Consider the following 27,100-nt stretch of genomic DNA (forward strand, 5'->3'; position numbering starts at 1 on the left):
GGAACGCGGCGGAACCGCGTTCCGGCACCTTTTTCCGGGCCGGCCGCACCGGAAATAGCCCCTCCCACACCGGAAATAGCCCCTCCCAAATTTTACTTGCATTCCTGTTCTCTAAAGGGGCGGTCCTAGGGTTTGATGAGGGCGTGGCCAGGTTTGAGTTCCGCCACCTTTTCTCCGAGAAAAAAAGCCCTGCATAAAATAATTCATTTGCATTTAATTGTAATGGTTCAAAGAATGTTTGGAAAAATGTTCGGCCCTCCAGCACGTTCACTTCATCCAATCTGGCCCTCTTTGAAAAAAGTTTGGACACCCCTGATCTAAAAGTACAGGTTGGGAACAGATCATCCTGGAGAAGACCTATCTTTTTAGTAGCCAAGGGTCAACTCCGAATTTGGGGCACATATCAGAAAGCAGAAATGACACAATGAGGCCAAAGATAGGGATTTATCAACATTCCAGTTTTATATAAACAATTGTTTTGTAGCTTTCTAGTCTGACATTTGTTCCAACACACTCTCTCCAATGGACACTTTAATTCAGTGTGTTTATCATGTTTCAGCTTCTTGCTCCCAATTATGAGTTGTTAATAGTGCAGGGAACAAATTGCATAATTAATGCACAGCAGGGAAAAAAGGCAGCGGAAAAACAAAACATATTGTTTAATCATACGCAGATAAGTTTGGGCTGTTCTTTAATTACTTCTTCTTTAGTTACATAGTAGTTTGATGAAAAAAAATAAGGAAGCTTTGTGACAGGTGAACTTCTTACATCATCCAGGATGCTGTCCAAATTCCAGAAACCAGAGAGCCAACTGTAAGTGGCATATCCAAATGTTTGGCTTAGAGGCAAGCTGCCAAAATAATTGTTTGCTTTTTAAGTCAAGAAGGAAAATGTTCTTGGAAATGGGGAAGGTACTGGATTAAGAGCAGGGATTTTCAGGTTGAAGTCCACCTCCTCTTTAGTGAAATTTACTTCCAATGTGTGGGTCCACTTACCAGTGAAGCTTATTATCTTTATTTTGTTCATTTAATAAGAATTGTGTGAGAAATGTTGTCTACGTTGGACTAATCCCATGGGTCAGCAGAAAGGACAGTGTTTTGGGTCCATTTGGAAGTGGTGCTTCAGAAGAAGCAACAGCAAGGATACAATACTATTCTGTAACTCATTAAAGCAGCTGGGTCTCTTTGTAAGATTGCACTGCTGCAGAAATCCAGCCCACCTTCCGGGAGGGGATTTGGAGGCAGCAAGGGGTGCCCAGTGACTGGTGAGCTGGGGTTCATGAGTTTTGGGGGTGTGTGGTTTCCAATCCCTTTTCACCTTCTGGCAAACTGCATTTCCGCTGTTCATTAGAACTCTGTTTTCTGCATTGTGTTAAGAGGAACGGCATTCAAGGGTTGGGCTGGCTGAGAAGGAGTTGCATTCTCTCCTTGTTTTATGCCAGAGGAAGGACAACACTCTGAGAAGGGGGGAAGCTTTGCTTTGTAATAACAAGGGCATCGTGATTTCATGGATGCTCTAAATGCAAATAGCAGCGCTCTATGGTTGAGCGGGCTTCAATTTCCTCTGGAGTAGCTTCAGAGTGCCTTGAAGCTGCCGCCTTCTGCTGAGGAGAAGGAAGGGAGGGGGGGAGGATTTGGAGAAGTAGCTTTCTCCAATTTGGGCTCCTTCCAGATGTGAGGATTTCAATTCCTAGGATCCTTAGCAATAGAACCAGTGACTGGATAATTCTGGTGGTGGAAGGTTAGGAAAGCTGAGATAGAGTCGCATGTAAGGACTCCATAGACTGAAGGTTATCCACCTTAAGTCATACAATAGAAATGTCATTTCTTTTTTTTTAACTTTTGTAGCACTGTCACTGTACATATCCATACTGCCCAATACTAAAAAGTATAAAAGTGGCATCTGAATTGCCTCCATAAATTAAAAGGCAGCTATAAAACCCACACTATATATTGGGTGAATTTATCCACTCAGTTATTTAAAAGGCAGCTATAAAATTCACACTAGCTCCGGAAAATACTGTAGGGCAAGGGTTCTCAACCTATGGTCCCTGCGTAACCTGGGGGAGGGGGCCGCGATGTCATCACAAGGGGTCCACAAAGGCTTGAAGACATGTTATGATTTAAGTCTTGAGTTAAGACTTGGGGGAGGGGTCTGTGGTCATGGTCTATGTCCACAAAAGTATTAAAGGGGGTCCATGGTGAAGAAAAGGTTGAGAACCACTGGCATAGGGTCCAAAAGCCTAGAAGAAAAGACTTCAGAAGCTTCTGGACTTCCTGAAAAGAGGACCATGTCTTCCCACTATGGGAGTTACCACAGTGAAGACTTGCTCCCTAGTCCATGTTGTCCTCAGTTCTTCCCAAGGTGGGACCATGAACAGACCCTCTCTAGATGTCCACAAAAGAAGAACAATATCAGTTGAGGCAGTCCTTTATGTATCTCTGTGCTGTGCCACAAAGGGGTTGAAATGAAATGACCACTACTTTGAACTGGGACCACAAGCAGTCCGGTGATAAATGGATTTTATCCCAAGCACAAACTGGGTTTTCTCTGCTGACCTTCAGGCCACTCTGTGGTGGTCCACATTCTGAGGAAACCCAACATAAAGCCATCGCAGTTAAGTGTGTGGCAAAAAAGGGGCAAGGATCACCACTGTCAAATAATCAGAAAAGGGAAGAAAAACAATCTTTGTTTATTGGTGAAGCATTGGTAATTTATTTAGAGAGGCATCCAACTGAATTAAATGAGAATAAATTTCAAAAGAATACACATTTTGGAGAGATTTGGGAGAGATATGTGGTGCTTTCTGTCTTTTTCCAAGGCAGAAAAATGTTTGCATCTGTGAAAAATTTCCTTTTAAGTCTTCTTTCCATATCAATTGATCAGTGTTGATGTACACCTTTCAATAGATAGATCAGGACACAAAATTCCACATTTACAACAGACTGTTTTTCCTCTTCTGTAAAGATGGTTTTCCTACTCCTCTTGGTCTCTTTTAAAGTATGCATTTTTGCTTAATATACTGAATGCTTTGTCTTCTAAAGTTTGTGGGGGGTGGGATTTGAAATAAAAAAAAAACTGCTTTAAAAGTCACACATGGCTGTAATTTAAGATTTTTGTTTTAACCTCCTTGTCCATAACAGTTGAAAGAAACCTTCAGTGAAAGTTTATTAACTAAACTAGACCAATGCCCGAGGCTATAAAGATTCATTTATTATCAATTTCTTGACTGTTTTTCTTCTTCTGTTTTTTGGTTAAACTCCTAGTGTAAGATAATACCTCACAAAATTAAACCTTTGACCTTCTCTAGAGTTAAGTCGCCTTTGATTAGATAAAGTAACAATTTATAGCCCACCTTGTGGGTCTGGTGAAATGAATAATGCAGCAGCTTGAAAAATGACTAAGAATCTATTGCGTGAGAAGAGAGGACTGCTTAGAAAGAGGACAGTGTTAATTGAATTGTTTTGATTTGGTATGCACATCTGTAAGACCTCAGAAAATGCATTCCTTGTTTGTTCTATATCATATCACTGCATTTTGAGAACACTTCCTGTTCATTTCATTTTTGGGTAGCATCTCATGACTGGACACGGCAATGTTACCCAAAACTGATTTTAGTGAAATTTACTTTTATTTATGGAATGTCTGGCAGGAATAACATCTGGAAGAATAAAGACATCAGCTTCAAAACCAAATGCAGATTAGCTAACTCAGTAATTTTTCCAATTGCCACTTATGGCTGAGAAACCTGGACTCTGAAAAAGGCAGGTAGAAGAAGGGTGGACGCCTTTGAACTGTGGTGCTGGAGGTGACTGTCAACATCCAGCTTGAGAATCCAAATAAAACTCCAGGTTCATTCTCTTTCCGAAAAGCTTACTGCATGGTTTTGTTGAAGCAAAACTAACTCTGAGGTTCCAACACCAATTCATAAACTTAAACATTAATTTTCCCAGCCAAACCCCCAATGTCTTACATAATCCATATCAACAAGTTTAGTTTGTTATGGGAACCATCTGCTTCAAATCCACACCTGTTCTGGTGTCCTTGACAAGGCTTCAGGCTCCCATGGTCTTCAACTGAATCAAAATTTAGTTTCTCCTTCTTACCCACTTTAAAGTAACAACTCCCCCCCCTTAATCTAAAGGCAAGTTGAAACAGAGGCACATAGCTGCCAAAGTCTCATCCTTAACAGTGACTATTATGCATCCCATGGACTGCAAAAATAACCAAAGAAGTCCTAGATGAATCTCACTGAAAATCTCACCGGAAGCCAAGATCTCCAGAGGCTGTCTTACTTCGGCCATGTCATGAGAGCTGACTCACTAAAAAAAAATCAAACATGCTGGGAGTGAAAGAGGAGAAGGGGTTGCCCTAGCACCTGTTGGCTGAACACTATAAAGAATGACACCAGGATGATCGTGGTGGATCTGAAGGAAGCAGTGCGAGACAGAGGGGCATCAGAGTGCTGATTCCTAGAGTGGCCAAGGATCAGACACGACTGAATGGCTGACAACGACAATGACTTCTACAAGTTGCTTCTACAAGTGAAGCCTATTACCCCTTTTCTGTTCATTTATTGAGAATTGAGCCCTCTACATTAAGTGATTTATGCTAAAGAATAGGTGGGCGGAAAGCTCTCCCATAAGAATGAAAAAAAGAACGATATGCCAGCTGTTCTCAGAAGAAGACATATGAAATCTACATGTAAAACCTGGGGTTAAGCTGGAAACAGGTTCTCCACAGGTGTATTTATTGGCTCTGTCTGCATATGTAAAAAGTGAATATCAAGTATTGTCTGACTGATCAAGGCTCTAAAACTTAATACTGTATAATCTCTAAGACAGGGCAGCCAAAGGATGTCACCGAGTTGGATCCAGACTTAATCAGGTTTTAGATAGACAGAGTGGAAAGAAAATGGGACAAGTTGACCATAAGGAATTTAAATCTCATGGATTTTCATGGGATGCCCTTAGGTTGACCACTAAACTTGCTGTTTTGCATTTTTTTGTTGTCCTTTCCTCTGTCAGCCCTGGTTCCTGTGGTTTATCATTGAAGTAAGCACCTCCGCAATAATGGAAGGAATGAGAAAAAAACAAAATGAAATAGGCAGCGCATTATCACACATTTATAATATTTAGCACACAGCAAAGAGATTTAGCAGCTGCTTAAAATCTAGAACAAATGAAACATACCACATTTACCTAAAAGTAAATGGACCAGGCAGCCTTTCTTAATCCTCAGTTGACTGAATTGATTCAATGGACAATAACAATAATAAGGCGGCCAGGAATTTAAGACTGTCCCTTGAAACTAGTACAATGTTTTAGCTGGTCAAGCTACAGCTGGTGTGAACACCAGCTGAAATAAGACTTGCATATGTTTGACTCAAAAAAGTGTGTGAGAATATATAGCCATATCTCTGTAGGCCTACTTATAGTGTCCAGAAAATCAAATCACTTTATGATAATTAAATGAATAGCCACTAATTAAAATTAATAATTGCAGAATAAAGAACTTTATTTGTAAAAAGTAAAATATTTTTTAATAATCTTGTAAATTCCTACAAGAGCAGAAAAATTATTATTCGATATCAGAGTTGATCCCAAAGGAAGACATTGGCTGGCAATGCAAGCTAAATAATAATTGGGGAGGGGTTGCACATTAATAGAAATGTTTTTTTTTCAAGAGAGTTCGATTTTGTATTAAAAATATTTTATTATGAATTTACATTCACACTATCCCTTTTTAAATTTTGTAAAGTTTAATGTTGGCAGCGAACCTTTTGAAATGGATGATGGAAAAAAAATCCTTTGTTAAATTATGTGAAGGAAAAGATTGGTTGAGGCCTCATTTAGTGTGTGTGTGTATTTGCGTGTGTTTGTATGTGTTTCTTTGGTTGTCAGTGGGTGTCTGGCTGAAGTTGTGATCTGACCTGATTCTTGAATAGAGTTGTAATTCAAGTTCACTTCAGCTCTTATAAGACTCCTTAAACAGAGTTTTCTGCATGAGTCATTGGAAGGGAAGGTTCCTTCAGAACTACAATTATTGAGCAGGAGTTTAAGTTTTTGATGTTTTGCTTTGTGAATAGAATTATGGAACAAGATTAATTGCACACAGTAAGAGCTTTACATGAAGAGCTGTGTGTGATAACATTAAACTTCTAAGTCTGTCACATGGGGGAAGAAGCTGTTAGGTTTAATGAATAAATGTAATGGCTAAAATGCCTCAGCTAATTTTTTTTTAATTCCTTTACTAACGATCTTTATTGAAGAAAAACACACACACACATACACAAAGCCAATATTTTATAAAAAAAATTTCATATTCCTTTGCCTTGCTAATCTTCCGATTCCACCGAAGTAAACAATAGATTTCATAAATTAAAAATTATGTGCTCCAGAACATGCGTCTAAAGATTAAAAAAAAAACAAAAAACAAGGCTGTAAACATTTATGACTGAGACAAACTAGATTGTTCAAACATTGCCACGATGCATCCTGGATAGCAATATGGCAGCGATATCAGTTAGAATACAAACAAGGTTTTAAATGATACGGCCCTTCCATTTCAGCTGGAGAATCTACTTTACACCATCTGCCTATCAGATGGTTAGGAAGCAAGGCTGCGTATTAATGCCACATGCTGCCTCCTCCTCCTAATGGTTAGATTCATATTGCTAATGGCTCTGCAAAGCACTGTCGATGAAATTTCTGTGACGCTGGAGTGATGAGATATTTATAAAGTGGCTTGTCTCACTGAATAATCAGCAGGAAAAATGCTAGACATAAACAGATTATCAATTTCGGGATATTAATGATAGCTGCAACAGGGTGGCTTCCTTCACCGTTATTTACATCCTTCCCTCTGGGCCGCCTCCCACACCAATTCCACTCAAACTAATAAAACAAAATAAAAAACCCAAAAAAGGAATTTCAAATTCTCTTTGCAAATAACTTTTTTTTTGGGGGGGGGGGTCAAATCCTTAATGCAATATGATGAAAATCATTTATTTATTTAATTGGTCTCCTTTATTATTATTTTTTTTTACAAATATCTCGAGGTGGTGAACATACTCAACACACTTTCCTCCAATTTTCCCCACAACAACAACAACCCTAAGTAAATAATGAGCTTTAGACATAGGGGCAAATGAGCGGCGTGGTGGCCTAGTGGTAAAGATGCTTGGAAGGTTCGGAGTTCAATCCTAGGCAATGGCAGATGTTTCTCTATCATGGTACAAAGAGAAAATATCTGCTGCAAACTCCACATAGGCATCAGGAAGGGCATCTGGTCAGCAAATGCTCAGTTCCATTCAGTCTCCCTGACTCTATCTCGAATTAAGGGATAAAGGAACGGCTGCTGGAATTGGGTATGTTTAGTTTAATGAAGAGAAGGATGAGGGGGGACATGATAGCAGTGTTCCAGTATCTCAGGGGCTGCCACAAAGAAGAGGGAGTCAAGCTATTCTCCAAAGCGCCTGAAGGCAGGACAAGAAGCAACGGATGGAAACTAACCAAAGAGAGAAGCAACCTAGAACTAAGGAGAACCAGTGGAACAACCTGCCTCCAGAAGTGGTGAATGCTCCAACACTGGAAGTTTTTAAGAAGAGACTAGACAGCCATTTGTCCAAAATGGTATAGGGTCTCTTGCCTGAGCAGGGGGTTGACCTCCAAGGTCCCTTCCAACTTTATTATTATTATTATTATTATTATTATTATTATTATTATTATTATTATTATTATTGTTGTTGTTGTTGTTGTTGTTGTTGTTGTTGTTATTATTATTATTATTATTATTATTATTATTATTATTATTATTACAGGGCCGTAAAAAGGGAGACATAAGGGCAAATAGCTGGGATAGTGAGATTGTCTTCCCCCTTTCTCTCCTGAAAAAGATTGTATAAATATTTCATCTCAATGTACTTCTTGATAGATTATTATTGTTTTCAGTGATGATATTATTACAGCCTCTATTGTCCTGATCCTTTTTTCAGAGGTAGGCTGAGTGGGCAATCTGGACATTGAAGTTCTCATACCCCAGAACAGATCCTTTTTTTTTTTTATGTTCAGTCTTCATGTTCACAGATCAGACCTTGAAGGAAATAATTCTGGGTTGACCTAGAACAGGGGTAGGCAACCTTGGCTCTTTTATGACCTGTGGGCTTCAACTCCCAGAATTCCTGAGTCAGCATGGCTCAGCTTGGAAACCTCTCCCTTTCCCCTCAGCATGGCTGGCTCAGGAATTCTGGGAGTTGAAGTCCACGAGTCATCAAAGAGCCAAGGTTGCCTACCCCTAGAACATTCAACCCGGTTCATAAAAAGATCCTTAGAACAGATTCTCTCAATGCTCAGTTCCTGAAATAAGAATTTCCATCTCAGCCCTGAGCTAAATTTTAGGACTTTCCACATAAGGGCCTGTTCTTGAGACCATCAGTAAGCCTGGACCGTACTCTTGATCCAGCCCACTAAATCCATAAGTAATGTGGAACTCAGTCCCTCATATCCCAGAATTTTCAGTTTCTTCTGAATTTTTTGGAGGGTTCTGAGGGTTTTGTTTATTTTTTTAAAAATTAAGTTAAAGTTTACATTGCATATAAATTCTAATGTATTTCAGTGTTCCTGATTTCCAGCAGCTGGGGAAAAAGGGTATCTGGGTTCAGATGGCATATCACCAACCTTAAGATTGGACTAACAGAGAAGGGAAAGGAACAGACAGAGCCTAAGCATAACATAGTTTAAAACAAACAAACAAACAAGCAAACATCATTTCCTGGTTTAGACTAGGAGGTATGTCTTCTTTTGAATGTGGAACTCAGAACAGTGTCTACCCCTTGTCAGGTTAAAAACACAAGGGCCCAAATCTAGACTTAGTTCTTGAGAACATTTCTTGAAATCAGTTAAATAGAGATAACTAATTTAGATTATTCTAACTAAAGATGACCCTCTGCAATCTCCATGATTTCAACTAGTATAGTCTAAGTAGGGCTAAGCAGGATTGAAGCTAATAGACTAAAAACACAAGGAGGCCTTATTTTACACACAACTTATTTGGCCACAAAAGCCTTGAGAAGTTTGCTGTCACTTCCAGATGATGATTTTTCCTCCCTTCCTTCCTTCCTTTCTCCCAGCGTGTTCATTCCTTGAGAACATGATCACGGTTTCCTGGAAGAGGGTGACGTCAAAGGGACAGAGGATAGAAGTTGTGATTTCATGGTTGTTATTCCTCTTTCATTGTAGGTCTGACAGCTGCGGCTGCTGCTGCGGCCGCAGCCACCAATGCTGCCATCGCGGAAGCAATGAAGGTGAAAAAAATTAAATTAGAAGCAATGTCAAACTATCATGCCAATAATAACCAGCACGCAGCAGAGTCTGAAAATGGGGACCTCAATTCTGCTGTGGGTAAGTTTTTGATCTCAAAGACACAATTAATTTTGTTTCTACCTGGAAACCGGTTTTGGACTTTGTTCTTGAGATGGACAAAAATATATATGAAACTTTGATTTTGGGTTTTGCCAGTTAGACAGATTCAGTGTAAAAAATAAAAAGTTGAGTTTTTATGCTATTACCTTAAAAAAGGCGTCGGAAGTCAGTGCTTTTCTTTTTCTTACCCTACACTTTTCATTCTTCCCCCTTTCCCTCCCTTATTTTCTTTTTTTCTTGGTACTTCTTCATTTTATATTTTGATAAACTAATAAAAATTTTGAAAGTGGAAGTTTCTGATCTACAAGAGAATTGTTACAAAGATACCTGCTTTTATAAAGGCAGGAGAAAAAATAGTTTTCCAAGTGTGGCTTATTTTTCCAAGTGTGGCTTTTTTTCACATTAACACAGTCTAAATATATCTGAAAGTGCACTGTAAAGATGTCAAATCAGAACATCCCTCCATCCTATGGAACTAATCAAAAGCCTACTCATTTCCAGGGTAGCATTTCAAAAAAACAAAACAAAAACCCCACCCTCTTTGGATTCATTGTTCCTGTTAACCAGTTGAGTTAAACTGGACCAGTTAAAATACAGAATTCACTTTGTAGATGACAAAGTCCTGTCTGCTTAAATCCCAGGTAAACTGAACAAGTCCTGTCTATCTAAATGTTCCAGGTTGACTGAACAAAATTGAATTAGTGGCTATTTTGATCTTATGGATGCCTAAAATTATGTTTGTTTGTTTTTCCTCTCCGCGTTTCATATTTGGAACTTTTGACAACACTTTCAGTCTCCTAAAAGTTGAGAGATCCACAGGATGTGGCTTCTCTATATGGAGTCAATTTCCTTTTCTTAAATATTCCTTCAGCGACCACAGACTTTAAGGACATTTCCTTCTAATGGCGGCTTTCTGCTCTCTGAGAGGAATTAGTGAGTGAACTGAAAGCTGTTAACTGCTGTTCAAGGCAGAGGTTGCATAGACGTAAACCAGACATGACAATCTAATATATGCTTCTTCTATTCTGCAAATTTTTGAGGTTATTCTTAAGGGTGACAGCTTGACAACTTTTTTGTTCTGGATCTCCCTGTACATATTTATTATTTAACTCCTACCCAGGAACAAAAGGAGCACATATGCCCATGTCAGCAGATTTCAAGCAATTTTTCCCCCCTCTTTGTTGTTAATATTTCAGCCATAGAAAATTCTACAGGTCGACCGAACAAAATTGCATAACATACTGTACCTAGCCTCAGGGATGGGTGAAGGAACAAGGACATCTAACAACAGTCCCCCCAAAATTATTTAAACATGAGGGAAAAGGCAAGGTGGAAAACTTAAGATGCTTAGTTCGACTCTCTTTAATCAATGGAGAAATGAAAAGCAGGGTAGAGCATCTACTGTTTTTTTCTCTAAGCAATGGCATTCTCTGGATGTGCGCAGGGCACTGCAATATTACCTTACGCAAACTGCTCCCTTTCATAGATCTGAGGCACTTTTTGTCTCCTTCCATCTGGCTTCTAAGGGTCAGAAGGTTTCTTCTTCTACTATTGCCCAGTGGATTAAGGCTTCTATTGCAGGGTCATACCAGGTTCGCTCCTTGCCAGTTCCAAGCCGTCTGATGGCACATTCCACACGCAGTGCTTCTACATCAGCTGTGTGGCAGACTCAAGCTTCTATAGTTGACATTTGTAGGGCGGCGACGTGGTCATCGCCTTCCCCCTTCATCAGTCATTACAAGCTCGACAAATTCGCTTCTGCAGAGGCCTCTTTCGGCCGCCGTGTCTTACAACAGGTGGTGCAAGCAGCACCGACACTTGACCAGCCTGCTTCCCACCCGTAGGGTCACATGGGCTTTGGTATGTCCCATTAGTGGATTCTCCATTCTTTCCATGCTGGAGAAGGGGCATTGTCTTACCTGAACGCCTTTTCTCAGCATGAAGAATGGAGAATCCACCCCCTCCCCTTTGAAATTTGCAGTCAGTAGTTTGGGAGCCAACACGTTACACAATCATTGGCTTCGCCCTTTTCGAAACTGGGGCATGGTCCAGCCAGCAGGGGCGTGGCAACTTGATTGATTGGTCTAATTGGGCTAGAGGACTTCTTTAATCCATTAGTGGATTCTCCATTCTTCATGCTGAGAAAAGGCGTTCAGGTAAGACAACGCCCCCTTTTTTTCTCTAACCTGCAGAATAAAAACATTTGCTTATAATACATATTGAGGAGGACGGTTAGGGAGTGTTTGGATTTTAGTCAGAGACCAAAACTATAATATTAAGTACAATAACTTTCTTTATAATAAGTGTTTTATATTTTGTAGGATATGGGGAGATGCTGGGGAAATATGCATGTGATGAATGTAGGTCTTGCTGTATATGTGTAGGATTGAAAAGGGATGCTTCACGTCATATGCAGAGAAGAGCAACCAAGATGGTTAGGAGGCTGGAAAACAGGAAGAATGAGAATTAGGGTTGTCTATTCTGGTGAAAAGAAGGACTAGGGGTGACATGATAGCAGTGTTCAATATTTGAGGGGCTGACACAAAGAAGAGGGGGTAAACCTATTCTCCAAAGCAGCTGAATGTAGAATAAGAAGCAATGGATGGAAACTAATGAAAGAGAGAACCAACCTAGAACTAAGGAGAAATTTCCTGAAAGGGAGGACAATTAACCAATGGAATGGCTTGTCTCCAGAAATTGTGGGTGCTCCATCACTGAAGGTTTTTATGAAGATATTGGACAACCATTTGTCCAGAATATTATAGGGTTTTCTGTTTGCCCAGGGCATTGGACTACAAGACCTCCAGGGCATTGGACTACAAGACCTCCAAGGTCCCTTCCAACTCTGTTATTCTATTATGTGGGAGATGACATAAAATACTTTCCATCTGCTTTGTAAGCAAGTCTTGGCTGTCTTATAGGTGTGGAAAAGGACAACTGTTTGCTTCACTAGGAGAACAAACATAGAGCAGCCACAGTGGCTTAATAGGGTAGATGAGAGCACCTCTTTAGGCACTAATGTGCATAGCATGTCTTGCCATAGTATGTCTTTGTCAAAATTTGTGCAGCCTGGTAGTACACCCCATGTTGAGTTTCATGGAACTGACCCTCTTATAGCTATTCTAAGCCAGGTATGACCTTCTAATCTTGGTACAAAACTGTAACTAAAGAGAAACGTCTGAAATCTCCCAAAGTCTCTTCTTGAGCAAGATCGCCAACATGAAAGATGCCAGACATCACACAAGATGCCAGAAAAGTCTCGTCAGTTTTTAGCCTTATTAAATGGGATCTCATGGGATGACACTATCTTGCCCAAGGTTTCAACATCCTGCATGGTTGCAGTGCCTTTTTTTTGGAAGGAAGGCAAAGTTCCAGTGTTTGCTCCTGATCAAATTCCCGTCTTAATTAAAAGTAATTTTTTGGACAGAGATCCTACTGAGAGGCTTATGTTCAGATGGAAATTGAAGTCCAGATGTTGAAGTCCAGTTTTCCTTATGAAAGACTACAAGAAGGGCAGAACAGGAACGGTGGAAGGATCAAAATGTGATACCCTTTACCTCTGACACCCTCTTTGCAAGTAGTCTACCAATTGTGGTAGACTTACCACCACAATTGGGACTGGAACTTCCATTCCTAAGAATGTGGCTGTAAAATTAGTTGCACTCAATTTCATTACTTTTTGCTGCCAGTGTTGTTGTTGTTAAGCAAACCATGTGATTGCTAGGAAGGCTGCGTCCCTTGTTAAAAATACATTCCAGTTGCCAAGTGCCCGAATTTTGTTCATGTGCAACAGTCATAGATGTGAGGACCAGTCATAAATCAGTTTCTTTCAGCACCTTCATAATTTTGAATTCAAGGACTACCGGGTATACTTCTGACATCTCTCTTTGTCTATAAATAACCTGGAGGGAAGGTTTGTTTTGTTTTCCCCCTAAAGATCTGAACAGAAAGCTTTCATAGGGGTTCTGAAATTAAAGAAGAAATTAAAACACTATCCTCCACCCTTTGTTGAATCAGGAATGGAAACAAAACTCTTAGGAAAGTACAGCCCTTCATCGTTTCCTTATGTGATTCTGAAGGCTTTTTCGGAGCATAAAACCTGTTAAGAGATAAATTTTCTCTAGTGTTTGATGAAAGTTGGGTGAAATTTGGTCCCTCAAAAGATACTTCTGGGAGCCAGGAAGTCTGAATAGTGACATATTTAGCAAGAAGAGATAGAGACATTTCTAAATATTTTGGGCTGTTTCGAATTAATCATTCAGGATTCCTAATCGTCAGCTTCTCCTCTCTTGGGCTTCTTTGTGCTCTGTGCTGTGTGATTTTCAACACTTAAGATAAACTTCTGATGTTAGCAGAGCAGTGGGAAGGATCGCCAGTGACCTTCTGTGGCTGAAGGTGGATTTAAACCCCTCCCCCCTCATCCCTTGGGGAGCATTTTAACCACTGCAGTATTCTGGCTCTGTCTAGCAATGCCATGCATTTGTTATCTCTTAATAAAGGTACTCTAAAAATAATAGAAACCTTGGTCTAAATGGGGTAATTGGCAATAATAACCCATCTTTCATGTGCATTTCTCTGATGTAAGGAAGCTCTGCGGGCAGGCAGGGTGAAATATACGACTATAATACTTGTTCTCTCCTTTCCACAATTCATCGGATTCTTTTTAGTTTAATATTTATTTGCTAAGATGAGATGCTCGTCTATATGGTGATAAACAGTCTGGTCCTGGCATCTGAAGGTGACCTGTCATTTCATATGGACAAATCTCCTGCTTACTGAAATGTACAAAATAAATCATTAAAGCAGGCAGGTGCTCATTCCCAGTTTTAAATCACCATAGATTTATGATTTGAATTAATGCTTCATTTGGTCATAGAAATAGATGCAGAGACGGATGATATGCTGTAGAGTAGCTTCCATACTGTAGCCTTCTTCATATTGATTACTGAGATGTCTCTGCAATCTCTTGTTTATATCAGGCACGGTCCTGTGACAGCTGGGCTGATACCCAGCAGCCCTGCAGATAAGAAGGAAAAATGTCTGGGATTCTTTTTAGTGGCAACCTCTCCCATAGCACCGAGCAGAGATAAATTATTTTAGCTCTGTGATTTAAAGTCAAACCTAGCCAAGGCAGCCCTGGAAACCCTTATAAGCACAAGAGACACCTTATTAATATAATAAAAACTCTTATACGCATAAGAGACTCCTTATTTATACAGGTAGTCCTCAACTTACAACAGTTTGCTTAGGGACTATTCAAAGTTACTGAAAAAAAGGGACTGATGACCATTTTTCGCAGTTATGACCTTTGTAGCATCCCCATGAACCTGTGACCAAAATTCAGGGTTCATACTTAGGACTGTCGCTGTGTGCCAAGGACATGTGATCCCCTTTTGCAATCTTTTGACAAGCAAAGTCAATGTGGAAGCCAGATTCTCTTAACAACCAGGTTAACCAAGGCAGCATTGGAAACTCTTATATGGATAAGAGATATCTTATTTATATAATAAAACTCTTATATGCCTAAGAGACACTTATTTATATAATAAAACTCCTATATGCATAAGAGACACCTTATTTATTTAATAAAACTCCTATATGCATAAGAGACACTTATTTATATAATAAAACTCTTATATGCATAAGAGCCACCTTATTTATACATTTATAAGTCCTCAACTTACAACAGTTCATTTAGTGGCCGTTCAAAGTTACAACAGCACTGAAAAAAAGTGACTGATGATCATTTTTCACAGTTAACAACCTTTGAAGCATCCCCGTGATCCCGTGATCAAAATTCAGGGGCTTGGCCAATGACTCCTACTTACGACCATAGCTATGTCCCAAGGTCATGGGATCCCCTTTTGTGATTTTAAAGCCTGTTAAATAAAAATATCCCCCCCTTTTAAATTTCCAATAAAGGATTTGATATCTGCAATGAACTGCTCAACGTAAACTCTGACAGCCCTGTATTTTAATTTAAAATGAGATGAGGGCCAAGCGTGCTCATTTGTGCACACAACCACTTGGTTTTGATAGTTTTGTGCCAACCAAGTTTAGTTGATGCATAGGTAGGCCTAACAAAATCTTCGCAGCCTCCGTCTGGAGCCTTCTAGTGCAGGTGGCTTTCTCCCTAAAAATTTGGCCTTTTTGATTTGCACACCCAGCCTTTATTAGAGGTCCATTCCTTTTAAATTGCTGTAAAAATGAATAATCTTATGCTGCTGCCAGTCTCTGCATCTGGGTCATTATAAAGTGAAGGCAATGGGATTCCTTGAGGAAAAAAAGCGAGAATGCATCATTTTCATGGATTCTCCTTCTAGGGCACTTCAGACAGGTCTGTCTGTTTATTCTGATTTGTAGATTCTGATATTCCACCCGCAGGGAGAAGATATTATGCTAATCATAGCCAATATCTAAGAGCACTAATAAAACAACAAAAGAGGCCTATGCATCAAAGAACGGGTCAGGGAAGTTTAGGAAAGTTTTCCAACTCTGTCACCATAGTAAAAATTCCGTTTCCATAATATACTTTCTAAAAAAAAGAAGAAATAACGTTGAACTTGATATTGCTTTCTGATGAATACTTCTGCGATGAATATTTTTTTCAATATGATTCTCTTCATTAAGGGAAAGACTCACTTATCATTGGGGTTGTTTTTGGGGGAGGGTTATGATTCATTATTATTTGATAAGCAGACTTTTGGGAAAATCACAAAGGGTTGTCCAGAATAAAACAAGGCATTAAAACAATTAAAGCATCAGGAAGAAAGACTGAAGTCCATCATCCCTTCAAAGTTGTAGAATATATGTAAACCAGCTTAGGAACTTGTGGCAAGACAGCCATGGTTGTTGGGGTGGACTTTACTGAACAGAAATTTTGGAAGACCAGCAATTTCCATAATTTAGAACCACCACTGAAAAAAATCCTGACCTAATTGATCTTACCAGCAAATAAATACATGAGCAGGACACCAGAAGCTGATATCCACAAGGAACAAGATCCTACAGATCAAGATAGCAAGAGTGCTTTCAGCTTGACATGGAGATATGAGACAGGGACTCTATTGAATACTTATTGAGTCCTAATCTCCCATTAACTAATTAGAGTCTTATCTTTTAAACCATCTTCAAGGAAGCCCTAAATGTTACACATTACAACAGTGAAGTTTAAATGTGACATGGGAACCTATTCAGGTTTAATAGGAGATGCATATTTAAAGTACACAACCTGAGATGTGGATTTGAACGGTTTCAGTACCTTCCAACAAAATCATTTGGAGCCCCCCACCCCAAGAAAGATCTTTGTGTCTGCTGACATCCTTCTTAAATCTCATCTTGCCAGAAAACTACAATTGTCAGTTTGATATATGTGGCCATTAAGCAATGCTATAGAACACATGATGTTTTCTGCTTTAAATCCTGTTTTCACTCATGGACCAGGCTAACTAAGGCTATTTCAGTTCAGAATCTAGACTGGGTTGGATCCAAATAATCAGTTTTCTCCCAAACTACCTTAACTAGAGGCCCTGCCATCTTTTCCAATAACCATGCCACAGAGGGAAGGCTGAAGGCTGAATTACTTTCTGAATTCTTTTGAGTTCAGGAATACCACACCTCTGGAAGGAAACATCTATGGTTTAAATCCTAAACATCCCCAGCAACTTGTCATTCCCAAATGAATTCTATATAACTTGTTCACGTCCTCAAGGTAAACCAGCAGAAAACTCTCAGATAGTGAATCTTAGCTACATGTATTCTGTATCCCTTAAAGCAGGGGTGTCAAACTCAATTTCACTGAGGGCCACATCAGCATTGTGGTTGCCCTCAGGGAGCCGGGTGGGTGTGGCCAGGGTGGGTGCAGCCTACTGGGTGGGCGTGGCCAGCTCTACATCGTTTGCGTCAAGGGTGCCTGTGGGGGCCTGGGCAGGAGTGGGACAGATCTGAGGGTCTCTGGCAGAAGGGGGTGGGACCAGGGCAAGTGCCAAGGCATGATCCACTGGAGGAGCCTCACTGTTCCTCTCAGGCCATGCGGGGGGGGGGGGGGCTTATGGAGCTAAGACTGAATGCGTTTCAGCATAGATCAGTGGTTCTCAACCTGTGGGTCGGGACCCCATTTGGGGTCGATCGACCATTTCATGGGGGTCGCCAAGCAAGGCTGTCCACCATTCTTTTTGTCCGCCATTTTTTTTTCCTTTTCCGGCGGGTGCCTTACCTCCCTTGGGCTGGGCCAGCTGGTGGTCGGCCTGCTCCGTCTCTGCCGCTTGCCAGCTACGCCTCGGCCGGCGCAGGGGGCAGAACCACGCATGCGCGGTGCTCCCGGGCAGGGAAAGTCCTCGACTTACGACCGGTTGAGTAGTCCTCGACTTACAACTGGTTTAGTCCTCGACTTACGACCGGTTCAGTCCTCAACTTATGACCGGTTTAGTCCTCGACTTGAGAACCACTGGCATAGATGGCCACCACAAAATTGTACATTGGCTCCCGGCTGGCCTGGGCCAGGGCCAAGGCAGTGGGGGCCGTTCCCTCACTGTTTCCAGGATGGCTTCATGGGCCACATGAAACCACTTCGTGGGCCGCATCGGGCCTTGTGTTTGACATGTCTGCCTTAAAGCAATAACATTCATGCAACCAAAGATTTTATCAAAAGAGTGCAAATCAGATAGATGAAACTGCAGCATCCGGCAACATTTGTGTACAGAGTCCATGATGCCATGATGTCATAAAAGGAAGCAGGAATGATGGTTTGGGGTTTTTAAAAATATGTTTTGGGGAAAAGACTTTGTCTCTCTATGTGCCTATCGAAAGACTTACCAGAGCTTATTATTTCTTTTTTTTTTTCCCTTTCCTGCTGGAACCAGCATAAAATCACACTGCTGATGGTCAGTGATTTGTTACTAAATTTCCATGGCATGCCCTGGGGGACTGTCTGAGACACAAAAGGGTTTTGTGAACTAGATGCAGACTGATTGTTGATCGCTTCCCTGTGGAGAATGTCCTATTTCCAGCGTTCTGTTGCCTGTCTTTGTACTGGTGACAGAGATATAGGATTTCTCTTTTGTCATCAGCATCATGGAGTAAGCGTGTGCAGATGGATTCTTACTCTCTTCAAACTGCTCACAGCAAGTCCTTGGCCATCTGTGCTTCAGGCATTAACCCCTCCTTCATTGCCCTCCTTCATTGCCCAGAAGAACTTGGGACCTTGGAAGCTCTATGATTCTGATCAGAGGGATAGCGTAGATGACCATGATCTGCTCCTTTTATCACCCTTAAAAGATACTATGTTTCTGGTAGAACTATTAGTATTACAGGAAAATCATGAGAAAGAGAGAGAGAGAGAGAGAGAGAGAGAGAGAGAGAGAGAGAGAGAGAGAGAGAGAGAGAGAGAGAGAGAGGGAGGGAGGGAGAGAGGGAGGGAGCGTTCTCTGGATGTATCTGCTTTTTGGTGTGGAAGGTTGTGACACATTCTCCATTTGTCTGTCTATGGAAATTCTCTGTCATCCAGGCCACGGTTGTCCCGAAGAAGCTTTTTCAACAGGCAACTGGACTTTGTTTTTCCTTGAAGATGTTTCGCTTCTCATCCAAGAACTGAACTGAATGAGAAAGCCTCTTGCAAGCCATGAACTGAAGAAGCTTCTTGGATGAGAAGCGAAACATCTTCAAGGAAAAAACAAAGTCCAGTTGCTTTTTGAAAAAGCACCTTTGGGACATTCTCCATTATTTTAGGCCCAACATGAGCAGATATTGATCTATCTTGATTTCTCTAGCTACAGATCATCTTTGATAGATTACCAATCCAGATTCAAGTTGCTTCTTGTATTGGACTATAGAGAGAGTGAGATGACCTTGGTGGACATAGACAAAATCCATTACCAAAGCAATTACCAAAGCAAACAAAAAGCAAAAAAAATCTTAACTCCTGATCTGGTCTACCTGATGGGGTTGATAGACTAGTACTATTTGAGATAGCAATCTTTATCAGACTGTCATAAATCTTAAGCTAACTAAGCAACACTCCATGGATACTAAAGTTCACAAGATCTCATGGCTGTGATTGTCAACTTCCTGTGCATCGACTTCTTTGCTTCACCTTTGAGGATCTCTCCAGGAATACTGTCTTAACCATCCCTGATATTTAGTCTCCAAGACTATATCTTTGAACTTTTTAGTCCTAGCAGATATTATGATTTCTCCTTCCAGAGGCCTGCAGAACATTTAAGTCTACTTAAACAAGGCATTTTATAAATACTGTAATATCAAAAAATAGAGCTTACTTTGGGGGGAAATTATTGAACAAGAAACAAGGAAATGTCGTACTTGAAAAAAAAAAGTTTAGCCAATTGCTGTGGCACGGGGCTTATCTATGTTCCTGTTCTAGCCATTAATGTCAGAAAAATACTGTGAAAATATTCCAAGGCATTCTCCAAGGATCTGAGAAAATTTTTTTGCCATTACCTAACGGGTGAACTGCATATGTCTTGTAAACAATGATCAACAATAGTAAATTACTTGAAGGTCGGAAATGAGTTCATTTATAATATGATCTCAAAACAGATGTTCCAGAAACAAATGTCATTGTTTGAACTGCAATTATACTTTTCAAAAACTTTTGCTATTATTTCTTGAAGGAAATGAAGCAATCCCAGAGACTGGCGTGTTCTCCTTTTCTAAACACAGTTAGGAAATGTAATATTGACTTAGAATAATGCATAACAACCGCGAGGTGTGTTGAAAACAGAGGGTAGTTTTGACACACGAGACTTCCTTTTATCTGCACAAATGTACAACATTCCCCAAAGTAAGAGCTCTGTTTATGAGAAGTCCAGATCTGTTGCCTGAGATAAACACACACACACATATGTTGTTTCTGACTTTTTTAGAAGAGCAGCAAGATCTTCACTAGGAAAAAAAAAAAGATTTCCTCAAGTGAACCACTTTCATAAAAGAGAACTAAACGCAATCGTTTCATTTTTTTTTCTTCTTCTCATTTTGCGGGCTTGTTTTAGAAGGAAGAATTAATTTTACGGCTCTGGGAAAGGTGGGGGGGGGAAAGGGGAGAAAATAAAAGTCTGGAGTCCTTGAGAAAGCAGAAAGAACACATGCTGGCCAGCTCTGTGATTGCACATCTGAATCTTTTCTTGGCAATGTTAATGAACCTCAAATCCTCTCTATAATTAGATGAGGGAATTGCTTATATTTTCAAACAGATGATGCTGCCGTAATGAAACGATTGACAGGGAATTTAAGATTGTCTACAGTAGTCATTTGGTTGGGGCCTCTCCCTCCCACCTCCTAAAGTTTAGAAAGAAAGACGAACGGTAGACTTGGGTCCTAGGAGAGGGAGCAATTTACGCCGAATGCTATGACAGGTGTCATCTTTCCGGGAGTGGAGGAGACGGAGAGGGGAGGACGAGGGGCAAAGAGGCCCCCAGGTTTTTTTGGTGTGTGTGGGAGGGGGGGAGAGGGAGGGGTGGAAAGAAGGTGTCCTGTGTATCTCCTGCCTTGGTTCTTTAAAAGGGGCCGAGACTCCAGAGATGGATCCGGATTGAGTGCACAGCTGTAAAGGCTGATGAGCTAATTGCGCCTTATCGCTCAGCCCCATTCATCTTCATTTTTTACCAATTACTGAGAATTATCTGTGTTCTCAGTTGGATATGAGAGTTAATCCTTTTTGGTTAAGCTGCAGTACTGTGAGCAGATTCCAAATTGGAGGGTGAAGAAGCCAAGAGAGCAGGCTCAGTCGGAAAGTCTCTATTCAGTGGCCGTGCTGCTACTTCATGAAAATTTCTGTTGTGTCAAACAAATGTACTGCCTTTCTCCTTTATGGGGCTGCTTCCTTTTTTTTTTGTTTTGTTTTTTGTTTTTTTGTTTTTTTAATTAAAGCTTATTTTGTGCAGATTTTGTAATTAAAAATACATCGGTGTCCAAGTCAAACTTCAGAAAAAAATCAATATGTTCCAAGACAAATTAATTAGGTGTAATATATGTGCTTGTGTCTGTCCTTGGGCTAAAGAACTTTAAACAGAAGAAGAATACAAAACTCAAAACAAGTTGCTTCCGACATATGACCTGAATTTGGCAATCATTCAGGGTCTTTTTCTCAGACTTGTTAAGATCAAGGACTAAAACTGCTACCACTGAATCATTATAAAGCACTACATTGAAAACTCCAGAGACTATATTTTGTGTTAAGCATAAAATTGTCCTGTTGCACACACAGATTCATATTCCCCCCCCCCTAGAAAAGCCTACCCTATTCAGTCATTATTTTGAAAAATCAGACTTTAGGAGGAGGGGAAAAATGACACTGTGAATTTAGGCTTATTAAGGAGTTAAGAGACAGCATTTGAATTCTCTTTGCTCAAATTTCTGGAGTTGTTTTCATTGTTTTGTTTTCCACTGTTGAGAATTTGAAGACAACTAGTTTGATGTAATACCGTACTCTTAGCAGCAATTAGCAAATTTATAAAACAATGAAGGAAAAAAAAACCCTAATACATTATTGAAAAGTAATAATGTTTTAAAATAAGGGGAGATGTTTTCCCACTTTTGCATTAAACTTACAGTTAGTAGTATTCATTAAAAATAAAATTGTAACTGTTGAAAAACTTTTTTTTCTAACTTAGGAAACCTGTATTTGTTATAAACAAAATTCAAATGGGCTATAAGTGATTCCTAAGATATAACTTAATAGGCTACATCTACATAATAAATATGAATTAAGATTTATTTATGAAGTTCAGCAACTATTTGTTATGCTTATTTGTTATAGCTCCAATCTCTTTGTGTAATATGTAATTTCCTTTTTTCAATCAATGTATTTATCATTCTTTTTTCTTTTTTTTTAAAGAAGAGCTTTGCTATAGTTCTGGGTATAAGTATAATTACCTTCACAGTTTTAGTAGAATGTTATTTTTAGCATGCTGTGATATTGTGTGTTGGTTTGACGGTATCCCATTGCTAAATCATACTAAAGAATTCTGTGGGTTTTCTCCACCAATGTAGGGAAGGAAGTATTCTGAAATAACTAAATACCAGAACATAGTTAACTTCACACACACAAACCCATTTCACTTCTGAAAAGTGCATGTGACAAGACACCGTTCTATTTCATAGGAATTTATCATTGGTGGATGGGCTTTCTTCACCGCTTAAATGTGGTGTATTGCAGAACTACAGCATTTCAACTAAATAGAATGCTATTTTAATTTTATGAGCCATGCAAGCTGGGCGTGCTATTCTGAAATAATAAGAGCAAATCTGGGTGGGAATATAGAATGTGGAGACCCAAGGAGGAATCATATATTGTGGCAGATTTGGATGCCAAAGCTTCTGCCCCTGGCATCTCTCACAACCTGATAACAGAGGCTACCCAAATCATTAGGGGCATAACCCCATTCACCTTCCAAGGTGAGCTGGCCAAGCTTATGCCATTCTTCCTCCACCTATGAGGATCCATATTTCAGACACAAGAGACTAAATGGAAGCAAATTGGACTTCAAAAATATCAGCCCAGATGTTTCAGTTCCCCAGAGTTCCCGACTCCAACCTCAAGTTAGTTGTCCTTGAACACAAATTTTATAAAAAGGATTCCATCCCAAAGTACAGATCTAGAGTGCTTTAGATGTATGGGCTCTATTTCTCATGGATTCTACTGTGGGCAAGCTTTTCCTTATACTATATGAGTCAGTCAAGTCATCAATGAAAGAATGCCGGTATTACATAGATAGAACAACTATGTGATAAAAGAGTATTATCTATAAATACTTCTAATTGTATGGACTTTATACTGTCAAGAGTGAAATGAAAGTAACTTTGGATATTGGAGCTGGAGGTTGACATTTACCCTCCCTAACCTTTGTACTGCCCTTACCTCAAACAATGGATTAATATGTGTCAAGCACAGGAAATCAGGAAATCCAGGCAGTTCAAATGAACATAAAGGTTTATTGCAAGCTTATGCTCTCTCCACAAATATGAATTGCTAATGGTCCAAGCAAATTGGCAGTAGATAAGAGTCAGTGGAATTCAAGGTGTACTGGACTTGGGTCCTTTGTGGGTGCAAAGGGATTTGAGACTGATGACATGTTTGATCTCTCGCTTGGGCCCAGCCTGGTCATCTCCTACATCGTGCTGTAGTCATTGTCTCTCAGAGAAAGACGCTTATAAAGAAAATAAGCTTCAAATGCAGGAAATTAATAGCCATATGGTTGTTGACTTCAGGATTCAAACCTCAGGCTTACCCCCATTCCTGACTATCACACTGGAAAATTTCTTGAATAAATGACTGTCTAATTCTCGGCAATAAGTCTACTTACCTAACTTTGTTGCGACTATGGAGTAGGGGAAAATCTAAGTGATGTATCTGATACGAAATTTTGATAGAAAACCAAATGACTTTTTGCCAGTCACTTACTCTCTGACCCCAGCCTACATCACAGGGATGTTGTTATGTCTAAGAAAAACAAAAAGGAAATCTTCATCGTTCAACTTCTAGAGTAGATCAAATAATAAGTTCGATACTGATGTGGGAAGGAAGACAGGCAATATCCATTTTCCCCCAATACTATTTTTCTAGGTATTTTACTGCTTTTTCACAGATTTGAGATCTTCTGTCCATTAACTTCTTCCTAGCCTAGCTGGTCTCCTTGGGACAGAATGATGTCTAAGAAGTCTGTTTGGTGACCATTAAATAATGGAGAAATTACCTACTTCTGAATATCTGGCAGATGAAGTTTGAACAGTCACATTTTTGTGTGTGTGTGAGTGTGTCCTGCAAGGAAATATGGCTGCTCAGTAAACCTTGTGGTATTTAGGGGTGAAGAAGGTCCATCTCCACTGGAACAACTGAGAACTAAATAATGGATTGATCAGTACAAAGGTGATTGGTGGCTGCACCATCAGTTAGGCAGGTTTTGATTTGATAGGTGGCAGAGTTCATTTAAAAGGATGAGCAGAACCAGGATAAAAATCAAAAGTGCATTTATTTGTTTGTTTGTTTTTGGCTGCCTAGTATTATTGATAAATATGCATTTATATCGGCAGTACTCAAACATTCATTTAATGATGGTTCAAGGTAACTTACAGCATGTCCTTGAAGTTATAACTATCATACCATTCTTACAGCCGAACAATTGCCAATTCGGGTGCTTGGAACTGGCTCACATTTATGATGGTTGCCCCATCTTTTGTGGTCATGTAACTGTGATTTGTGGGCCTTCCCAGGGTGGATTCCAACAAGCCAAGTGACCTGGGGAAGCCAGATTCACTTACCAATCATGTGATTCATTTCCTGACCATGTGGTTCACTTCATGACCGCATGATCCATTTAATGAACACATGGTTCACTTAACCAATGTAAAAATGGTGGGGGAAAAAATCAAGTCCAGCCATGTGATGACTTGGATGCTTAATGATCACACTGCTTAGAGATCGAAATGTCAGTCTCAGTTGTGATTGTAAGTCAAGGACTACCTGTACTCACATTAAAATGATCTCCAAGGGTAAGGTTTGATATTTTTTTGCTATCAGGACTTAATTTATTGCTCTAGTCTGTTGTAAAAAAAAAGAGAGAGAGAGTTCTGTAGTTTTTAATTATCCCTGCAGCTCAAACGTTACGGATTAATCATTAACCCAACTAACAGTGATCTAAACACAGAAGCAAAAATTCATCAGAGAAGGTGTGAGGTGTGTGTGGGGCAAAAGGGCCCGATGGTGAGAATTGCAAGAAATGGGGATGGGAGTATCAAAGAGTAAATGTTCTCCAGCATGATTGGATGGAGAATTCACCTATGGTTATCTTAACCTTCCTGCTCCAATCAGGACTAAGTCTGAAGTTTATAAAAGTCCGTGCTGCGCCATGTGCTCCCCAGTTTTTTCGACTTAGTCTTCAAGCTCCAAGACACATCTTAATAGATAAAATAATTTCCTTTTAAGAAGCAAAAATTTATCAGAGAAGGTGTGAGGTGTGTGCGGGGCAAAAGGGCCCGATGGTGAGAATTGCAAGAAATGGGGATGGGAGTATCAAAGAGTAAATGTTCTATCCGTAGCAAGACATCCAGATTCAGCCATAGTTTCATTCCATACAGCATTAACTTTGTGAACTCTCAAGCTTTCTCCTTCCATTATATATTCAAGATGGACAGTATGTAATATTGATTTGCTATGTATATGTAGGGGTGTGGGTCTATACATATGTTGTACACAGTATGTTTAGGTGTGTGTCATGTATGTGTTTCACTTTGAGAGCGGGCAACTAAATTTCATTTTTGATGTGTGCCATTGTGCCCACAGTAAAAAAAATGACAATAAAGGTTATCTTTTATTTGGTCAACCTACGCTGATGACCTGATGGGAGACTATTGATAATATGAGTCATTATACTTCTACTGGAGAGTTTTAATCATCTCTTCTTCCCTGTTTCTTCTCAGCTTCAAAAGATGGAAACAGATTTACTTTCCCCCTTTCATTGTTCAGTAAAGAACTCCCCTCTTTGGTTTTCATATATGGGGGTAAAGTAAATATAAAGGTATTTTTCCCCCCTTCTGGTTGGGAAAGAGGCTTGGTGAAATTTATTTAAATGGCTGATGGAGAAAGAGATTTCAGAGGAAGATCTTGTGAGGTTCGTTTGGCTGCCAACGAACCACAGAGATACAAGTTGGGCCAACAGAGGAGAAGCTGAGCTTGCAGTCTGCTAATGAAGAAAGCCCGTAATAAAAACAAAAATAAAGAGTGTACATATCTTATTATTTTTTTTAATTGCTTATTTTATTTTGCAGAAACTGACATTTAGCACAACATAATCTGTAATAAAGAATCACCGATTTAGATGTAGGTGATAGAAATCCAGCTTGCAACCTCTTTGTATAAAATTAAATTTCTTTAGATGCTTACAGTAGCTTTTTGAAAAGAGCAATTCCTTATAACTGAATATTTCTTTTTTTAAAAAAAATGACAACCACAAAGTTATATTAGGAATGGTTTCAAAAGGAAAAACAAAACAAAACCACTGGTTTTGTTCTTTAAATCCAATTGGTCTATGCATTACCCAGAAAGTAATGCATAGATCCATAAGTTCTATTCAATGTTTACGTTCTTACAAACCCTTGTGAAACCATGTGAGAATGTTGGTCATCCTTCTTTAGGGATCCAGGCATCAGAAAAGATCCCTCTTTCTAATGTTTTCTCAACCTGCATGGAAGAGATTGGCAGGTGTCATTTGTTTACAGTGCATCAGACTGTTTTGCACTCAGTAAAGGCTAAGCAAGTATTTCCAAACTGTCTTAAGATCCAGCATCCTCCAGAAAAAAAAAAAAATACCGTAACAGAGTGTCTCATTTTGCAGATGTGAGATCCCATAGACAATCCCTTAATTTGCTATTTTTTTTTTAAAAGGCAGTGATGAATAAACATACCTGGGTGCCTTGGGAAGAACCGGGCAGGTCTTTTGACAGCCGTGATGGAGAAACCAGCGACGGCTGCAAGAACAAACAGGGAGGGGAAACCAAGGATTTGAATATGGCTTTCCTGAACAGCAGGGTTTAATGGAAAGACGGACCTCTCCATTTATTTGGCGCTGAGCGAATTGCCCGTTTGATAATGACTAGGAATGCTGTTATTAAAACAGTGTGCGCGGTTCATTTTCAACAGTTTTGTATTAGAGTCTGCACTAATGAAA

The 27,100-nt window shown here is 39.8% G+C and overlaps 1 protein-coding gene across 1 annotated transcript in view; it reads left to right on the forward strand.

Annotated features, from left to right (window-relative positions):
• DACH1 (dachshund family transcription factor 1) overlaps nt 1-27,100 on the forward strand; it is a 171,833-nt gene that overhangs the window by 20,532 nt on the left and 124,201 nt on the right. Inside the window, exon 3 of the mRNA XM_015832337.1 lies at nt 9,240-9,401. Within this exon, the coding sequence (XP_015687823.1) occupies nt 9,240-9,401 (162 nt within the window). The remainder of the gene's footprint in view (nt 1-9,239; nt 9,402-27,100) is intronic.

This window comes from Protobothrops mucrosquamatus, unplaced genomic scaffold (genome assembly GCF_001527695.2).
Source record: "Protobothrops mucrosquamatus isolate PMUCROS unplaced genomic scaffold, P.Mucros_1.0 scaffold2, whole genome shotgun sequence".
NCBI lineage: Eukaryota > Metazoa > Chordata > Lepidosauria > Squamata > Viperidae > Protobothrops > Protobothrops mucrosquamatus.